General features: G+C 58.8%; 1 protein-coding gene across 1 annotated transcript; it reads right to left on the bottom strand.

The window, feature by feature from the left end:
* Window positions 1–1,832: 1,832 nt before the first annotated feature.
* On the bottom strand, window positions 1,833–7,037 carry FEV (FEV transcription factor, ETS family member). The gene is made up of 3 exons (XM_066190144.1): window positions 6,986–7,037; window positions 5,932–6,006; window positions 1,833–3,479 (listed from the first exon to the last, which is right to left on the bottom strand). Exons 1-3 carry the CDS (start codon window positions 7,035–7,037, stop codon window positions 2,968–2,970), a joined length of 639 nt encoding a protein of 212 aa, XP_066046241.1. The 3' UTR covers window positions 1,833–2,967.
* Window positions 7,038–7,677: the final 640 nt, after the last annotated feature.

The raw sequence follows: 7,677 nt of genomic DNA, 5'->3' as shown, positions 1-7,677 counted from the left end.
TCTTCCTTTAATCACAGGGCAGCAGAAGAAGCTGCCAGGCCATGTGCTCTGCTCCCTCAGACTGCCCAGCACAGGCTGAAACCCTTTGGGACTGTGTTCCCCATCTCACCCTACACAGGGCACCCAGGGACTCCCTGCAGGTAGGTTGGAAGTCCACTGAGTGCAGCTGTCAACCACATAAAATAGGCTCTCCACCAGCTGGTGCATCCCACTGCCAGAAATGGTGCTTCCCCATCTGCCCCCCGGGCTGGGCACCCCTGCTCAGGGCCATGGATGATGTTCTAAGGGGAGCTGTGCTGGGCTCGGCCCTGCTTGCCCATTGGCAGGATTTTGCTGCAGTCTGCTCCGAGCCGGTGGTTTTGGTGACTGAAGAAAGCTGCAGAAAGCAGCAGTGCCGGTGGACTGGGTCAGATTGGGCTCTGGGGAGGGGGGAGGCTGGGCTGGGTGAAGGCGGTCCTCTGTTTCGCCCTCCGATAAGCTCAACATATCATGTCGTGAGGGGAGGTTGCTCCCAATGGGGTCTGAGGATGGGAGCATCCCGAGTTGCCATGGTGACACCGGCTGCATCCTCAGGCAGGCGAGAGCATGGCTGGTGCAGTACCGCATGGGTGTCCCACCCACTCCCCCACTTCCTTCCTGGCTGCCGTCCCTGGGGAGTGCGGGGCTGGTGCCCGGCTTTTGGCGTTGCACCCTGGGGACAGAGCGATGGGACTGTGCCAGGTGAGCTCAGAGCAGAGTGAAGCAACCCGCCAGCTGCAGCCTGTTGCACTGCGTGTGTGCAACGGTCCTCTCTCTCCCAAAAAGGTAAGTCTCCCTTTTCCCTAGCTTGCCCCGCCTCCAATCCATCAGGGATCCAGGTTGCAAGGTCGGGTGTGAGGTGGGGGCTGGACTCACCTGGGCTTCCCTGCTGCAGACACTGGCAGAGGGATGGGAAGAGGGGGGAAGGGAGGAGCTACTAGTGACCCACATCCCTTAATCCGTGTCCTGCCCTGCGTCACGCAGTTACCTAAGTCCTGAAGCAGGCTTCCCCGGCGAGGGCACAGCCCTCTGCCCCGTCTCTGAGGGAGCCAGTTGTGGCCATTTCCTCCATTTTGTCCTTGCAAAGTGAAACTTGAGGCCAGGTGGTGTCTTCAGCCTATTTTGGCTTTGGTTGTGTGGGGGTACGGACTCCTTGTCCACCTCACTTCATCTCCTGCCGTCTCTGGAAACCAGTCTGTGCAACACTGAGAAACCCTGGAGGTAGGGATAGCCCCTTCCCAGTCCCTGCAACTCCTTTTGCTCTCATGGGCTCTCTGCCAGCAGCATCAGGCCCCCGCCACTTCACAGCCTGAGCCCTCCCCGGAGGACACCCTGACATCAGATCCCACTCCCTTAAGCTGATTAGGGCAGTAAGGATGCATTGGAGCAGATGCCACCAAGGCTATGAGAGTGACCAGACCCTGGAGGGATGCAGAAGGGGCAGCATGGAGCCCCGAGATTTGGGAACTGCTGTGATCTGAGGTGTGAAGGGAGAGGAGGTGGGGGGTGACCAATCCTTTTGTGGGCTGGGTAGTTGCATGACTCCTCCTACACAGCCAGTTTGGTCCCTGTGGCAAGCCTGGGAGCCTGAGAACAACCTCTGGAGGGGTGTCTCAAGTAACCCAGAGATTTCCAGCTCTGTCCTATCTCTTGGGGATTGTAAGAACCAGAGGTGATGCCTGGACAAAAGATGATGCAGCCAGCCCCTTCCCACCCCAGCCCTGAAGGTGTTCTGGCTCAGATGGGAGAGGATTTGTTGCATGGTTCCCCCTCTCCCCAGCTTGCTTCAGACAGGAGAGGACACAGGTCACAGCACCTCTCTGTTTTATTGAAGACCAATCCCACCCCCCAGCCAGTGCAGAGCTCAGCATGCCCAGCTCTTCTGCATCCACTGGGCCAAAGTCCTGCTCCAGAGGATGGGGGCAGCTCCTTGAACCCAGGCGGAGAGACCCAGGGCTGCCCCTTGATGCCTGGAGCTCCCAGTCCCGCTGTCATCCCTTCCTCTGCTCCACCACCCACGCTGCCTTGTCCCTGGGGATTTTCCCACTTGTGGAGGGTGTCCCACCAAGCCCTGCATGTGAGGGGCTAAAGCTGGAGTAAAACTGGAATATCAATCTTGGAAGTGATGAGCAGGACACGGGCTTGTGTGCAGGGTGTCAGGGTCTGTCTGTGGTGTGATCCTTGGGCACTGGGGAGAGGGCAGAGTTGCAGAGACCAGGCTATTCTGCCTCCAGGCTCTGACCTTGCCCTGAGGACTGGCAGTGAGCCCCACACTTGTCCCTGGCACCTCCAACCCCAGAGCCCTGCCCTGGGCATGAGTGAACTCATAGAAAGCATCTGCTCTCCAGACCAAGGCTTCTCCTGAGGTCTGAAGGAAGCCGCCTTCAGGTAGCAGGTATAGAAGGGATGGAAGAAAGGGAGCCTTTGGAGACAAAGGTGGGGGGCCAAAGTGGTCAAAGAAAGTCCCCTTTCCTTGTCCCTTCTCAGTGGGACCTTCATTCATGGGCACAGTTGCCCCAGGGCCCCAGCTCCTGACCCCTCTCTGCAGAGAATGGGGAGGGCAGGCACAGGCTGGAGGCAGAGCTAAGGACATTCATGGTGTGGGCAGCATGTTGCAAAGGAAAGGTGGGGCAATGTCCCTGCCAGGAGAGGTGCCCATGGTTTTTCCTTCCATTCACACTCTGCTTTAGGTATCCACATCTGTTCCCAGGCTCATGGATACTTCCTCATCTTAAATTTAGATGACTTCCCTCCTCCAGCCACCCACATCAGAGAACCAACCCAACTATCCTGCAAGCACCCCCCCATCCCCCACACCACATCAAACCTAAAAGGGGACAAGTGAGAGCAGGGCACAATCCCATCCCCCATCCCTCCCCACTAAGCTTCCCAAATCCACAGGCCCATGCTGCCAGGGACATGGAGCATCCGCTTGGCACAGCTGAGCCTCTAATGGTAATGGTTGTTCATGTTGTTGAGGTGGGAGGCTGCCATGGCACTGAACGAGGCTGAGGGCTGAAGACCGTGCCCAGGGTAGAGGGATGGACTGGAGCCAGGCCAGTAGGAGAAGCCAGCCGGTGTCACTCCCGAGGTCATGAGGTTGAGTTTGGAGATGCCCGAGAAGGGCAGTGGTGTCAGGTTGCCCTGAAATTTGTAGAGAGTGTGATCAGGGGTGGTTGGCTGGCACACCTGTGCCAGCCCGTGGAAGTCGAACTTGTAGGCGTAGCGCTTGCCATGGACCTTGGTCATGATGTTCTTGTCGTAGTAGTAGCGCAGTGCCCGGCTCAGCTTGTCGTAATTCATGTTGGGTTTGCTCTTCCGCTCTCCCCAGCGCCGCGCCACCTCGTCAGGGTCTATCAGCTTGAACTCCCCGTTCGTGCCTTCCCAGGCGATGCAGTTCAGGTTGGCTCGGTCTGAAAGCAGCTCCAGCAAGAACTGCCACAGCTGGATCTGCCCACTGCCTGCAAGGCCGGGCCCCAGAGAGGTTAAAGCTCCCTCCCAGCGCACAAGGTGAGGGACAGGATGTGCCCCAATCCCCTTGACCCTCTGTTACGTTACCCTCTCCCCCACCCAGGTTTTGGCTGCACTCCATTGCATATTCCCTGCTTTAGAGACACATAGGATGGTAACAAGGTTATGTCTCCTCTGCAACATCCCAACCCCAGCCTATACCCCAGATAAGAGGAGAAGATGCCCTTGCACCATGGGATGGAATAGGAGTGCTCAAAGGTCAACACTGGTTGCAGTGGGTCTGAATCCAGAGTCTCCCCTTCCCTCCCACCCACATACACACGCCACTGAAGATGAATACCTGCTTGTTTGTTTTCGTGGGATGATGTGGCCTTGTTCTTTTACTGGCAGCCCTGAGAAGGACATATCTTGGCAGAACCCAGATCTATCCCAGCACAAATATTCCCCACTGCTATGTCTGCTTGAAACTGGGCTGGTCTCACGGCACAGCCCCTACTCTAGGGACACTGCACCCTGCACAGATGTCTCCATGGTCAGTTCAAGTCAAGGTGCAATACTGATCTGAACTACACCACAGAGAGACACAGATAGGTATAGGGGAGGGAGGGACAAGGATATAGCATGACCTACTGTGGCTTTGAATTAGGCATCAATGAGGTTCCTTATTTCTGGAGGAAAAATGTCCTCCCTAAGCCATGGCCATTGCATCTGCAGCTTGCACTGAGAAATATCCTTGGTGGGTGCCCGTGAGGCCCCTCTGCCAGGCTATGCACACACTGCAGCCTGACACACCTCGACATGCCCCTGGTGAGGCACAAGAACATGCTCCATCGAGCCTGGCCAGAGATCCTGAGAGGAGAGGGAATCTGGACCTTTGGGCAAGGAGGAGTCCTACTGCTGGGATCCAGCCACCCTGCAGAGCAGCCCTGCACTTACCCAGACACCCCACTCGGCCTCCTCTGAGCAGCATCCCTTGCACATCCCTGCTCCTGATACCAGTCCTTGCAGCACTGTCTCTTTCCAGAGCAGAGGATGTGCCTTTGCAGTTATCCCTGTGCTCTTCTACCATTATTTTGTCTAAAGGTGCTTGAATCCTATACAGAGGTTTCGAACCCATGACCTCAGCAGCAAGAAGTCCTACCGTTCTGCTACATTTCCCACAAAAAAACCCACCTTGTTCTGCTTGGTTTAGACCCATCTATTTTATCTGGTGTTCCCTGTATGTTGCTCTAGAAGAAGCAGGGAACAGCCATTCCCCATCCATCCCCATTCCACTGAAACCCACTCAGACATCCTGATCCAGGCAGTTGAGCCCAGGTCTTTCTAAGGTGGTGTATTTCCTGGTTCCCCATACTGGGACCAAGGTGGGGGATCCTTCCTCCCTGGGGTGTATCTGCAGCCCTTGTCTCTTCTCTTTCACCACAGCCCACCCTGGCCTCCAGCTGTCTCCCACCCACGGGTGTTCCACCCATTGCAAGGAAGTCAGGGATGTGTTGGGGGGTACATCTGGGTGGGGTGGTGAGGCTCAATCCTGCCTGCTGCAGGGTGCCATGATAACGCACCTGAGAGCTCCCTAAGGAAATATCCAGGCATCCAAAATGACTCTTCTCACTGCAGCACATTGTTTAGAGTATGGCTGGGCAGAGTCTGCAGTGCAGAGGCAAAAGGGGTTCCCCCAGTTCCATCTTTTCTCCCGCTCTCACCACTAAACCAGGGCTCCATTTTTCCTGCTCAGGGCACCCCTGGTCCCTGCCTCCTAGCAAAGAGGCAAGCTACAGAGCCCAAATACTGTAGTGCTGGCCCCGTGATGCCCAGTTCTGCTGCGCTCCCAAGCAGGCTCCAGGCTGCTCCCTGGCCAGCACTGGCCGATGCCCGTGACTCCTGCACAGGTTGTTCCAGACGGATGGCTCCGGTTCCCGGGAACCCATCCCTTCCCAGCCCTGTCCAAGCCCCAGCACTTCACCGCCAGCTCCCTCCCGAGTGTTGTCTCAACTCTCCTCTTCCACTCGCAGGAACGGATCTCCCGAGCCCGGATTAGCCCGCCCCACTCCCGGGATGGCTGGCGGCTCCCTCCCCGTCGGATGTCCCCGAACTCTTGGGAGACCGGAGTTAGGACCCTGCACTCTCCCCGCTGCGGGGCTCGGGGGGATGAGTACCCCGCTCCCTTCTGATGCCAGGGGACGGGAGCTTTCGACCGTCGGGGTTCGCGGCTGTCCCCGTGGGAATTGGTGGCGGGATGCTCCCAGCCCGAGGCACTCGCAGCCGCAGGGAACGGGGGCTCAGCGATGGCCGTGTCCTGCATGGGCAATGCCCGGCAAAGGACGGGAAAGGGTCTCCGGTGGCCGCTGGGCGGGAGAGAATGCGCGTGCCCCGGGGAACCCCGCTCCGTGCCGGCCGAGGGGAGCGGGGCCTGTCCAGGGGAAGGGGCAGCGGCGCTCTTACCTTTCTGCACGCCGGGGCTGAGAGACCCCCAAGCCTGGCTCTTCCCGTCTTTGAACAAAGTTTCCCCGACTGGATCTGGGGGGAAAAGGGGGCGCGGGTGGGGTGGAGGGAGGGCTGGAGCCAGGCGGGACCGCGACCTCCCAGCGCCCACCCGCGGGCAGCGTCCCCGCAGCCCCCGGCCGCTCCCCCTTGCCTGCCCCGCCGCTGCGGCGAAGCCAGGAAACGCGTCCAGGAAAAAGGAAATCCGATTTCCGACCCAGCCAGGGAAGCTTTTAAATAGGAATAGAAGATCCCGTGGGCTGGGGTAGGGAGGAGAGAGGGAGTAAGGGAGAGAGCTGTGGGGCAGGGGGAGATGGAGAGGAGGCGGGTGGGTGGCACGATGGGTGACAGGAGCGCCGGATGGAAGCGAGGATGTCTGTCGGCATTTGAGGAGTGGACTGCTGTGGAAATGAGAGATAAATGGATAGATGGATAGAAGGAAGGAAAGAAGGAAAAGGGTGAATGGATGGAAAGACATAAGAGACGATGGTTAGCGGGTAGATGGAGGAAAGAAAGTGTGAAAGATCAATGGATGGAAGGGCAGGTAATGGATAAGATTATGAGAAAACAGGCTGATGGGAGGGATATTGGGTAGATGGAGGGGTTGGCTGGTAGCAGGGGTGGAAAGGGGGATGCAGGGACAAGTGGGTGGGGTGGAAGGATGGATGGAAGCACAGGGGAAGGATGGGTGGGTGGAAAGATGGGTTGGAAGAAAAGAAGGGTGGACGAAGAGATAGAAGGACAGGGTGACAGTGGGTGGATGAAGGATGGGAAGATGAGTGTGCGGGTGTGGAAAGCTGTGAGGGCAGCTGTAAGGAAGAAGGAAGGGATGGTTGGGGTGCTGGAAGGCAGGAAGACAGAATGGACAGAGGTAGAGGGGATAACAGGGTGGGCGCTGGAAGGAGATGGGGCAGAGGAGAGCCCCTGGGCCTCAGCGGGACAGGGCGGGCAGGGGCTGGGTGCTGTGCGGTGCACGGCACTGCGGTGGGGCAGCGGCCGAGGGATCCGCCCGTACCTGGCAGGTACATGTTGAGCAGCAGTGGCACCGCTCCGGTGCCGTGTCTCATGGCAGCTGTGGGGGCGGCCCGCGGGCTGCATGTTTTAATATTCCTGCCCCTATTATTATTATTATTATTCCACTTTATCAGGGAGCAGCTGATGGCGAATAAATGGCAGCGGGACGGGCAGGGGACGGGCAGGGGCCGGGGGAGGCGGGGGAGGGGGGAGTTTCCAGGCAACTCGCAGGGGCTGGGGCCCCGGCTCCAGCAATTTCCTCCGCTGTAATTAAAGCGGGCGCTGCCCCCCCCTCCCTCCCCCCGCTATCGGGCCCGCATCAGACTTTAATCACGGCCGCGGGTTTCTATGGAGAGCGGTTCGGGCCGCTTCCTGCCTCTTCCGCCTCCTTAACTCTTCGCAAACACGGCGCTGACATCCCAGCTGGGAGCGGGCTCGGACACTGCCTGGAGACTGCCCGGGCCCGGCCTCCCACCAGCATCTCGCTTCCTGACTTGCCGATCGGGCAGCATCTCCTCGGACCCCTGCGTGTCCCTGCGCGGCATCGGCATCAGCATCAGCGTCGGCACTGTCCCCCTGGCGTCTGGCTCTCCAAGCCACCGTGCTGCTGGCCACGGGGGCCCGTGCCTGCCCCTTCCCCAGCTCCAGCATCATCAGCACAGTCCTGGGGTCTCCTTGGAGTTCACAGAGCCC

This window comes from Chamaea fasciata, unplaced genomic scaffold (assembly GCF_029207755.1).
Source record: "Chamaea fasciata isolate MVZ Bird 193981 ecotype frontalis unplaced genomic scaffold, bChaFas1.0.hap1 SCAF_8, whole genome shotgun sequence".
In the NCBI taxonomy this organism is placed as follows: domain Eukaryota; kingdom Metazoa; phylum Chordata; class Aves; order Passeriformes; family Sylviidae; genus Chamaea; species Chamaea fasciata.
Note: the sequence above shows the minus strand (reverse complement) of the source record. Positions and strands in the feature narration are given on the sequence as shown.

Excerpts from the sequence above, each read along its gene's own strand:
- FEV (XM_066190144.1), bottom strand. The coding sequence starts at position 7,037 with ATGAGACACGGCACCGGAGCGGTGCCACTGCTGCTCAACATGTACCTG. Across the intron at positions 6,007-6,985 it reads GCTCAACATGTACCTGCCAG|ATCCAGTCGGGGAAACTTTG; the intron begins GTACGGGCGGAT and ends TTTTCCCCCCAG. Across the intron at positions 3,480-5,931 it reads CAGCCCCGGCGTGCAGAAAG|GCAGTGGGCAGATCCAGCTG; the intron begins GTAAGAGCGCCG and ends CCGGCCTTGCAG.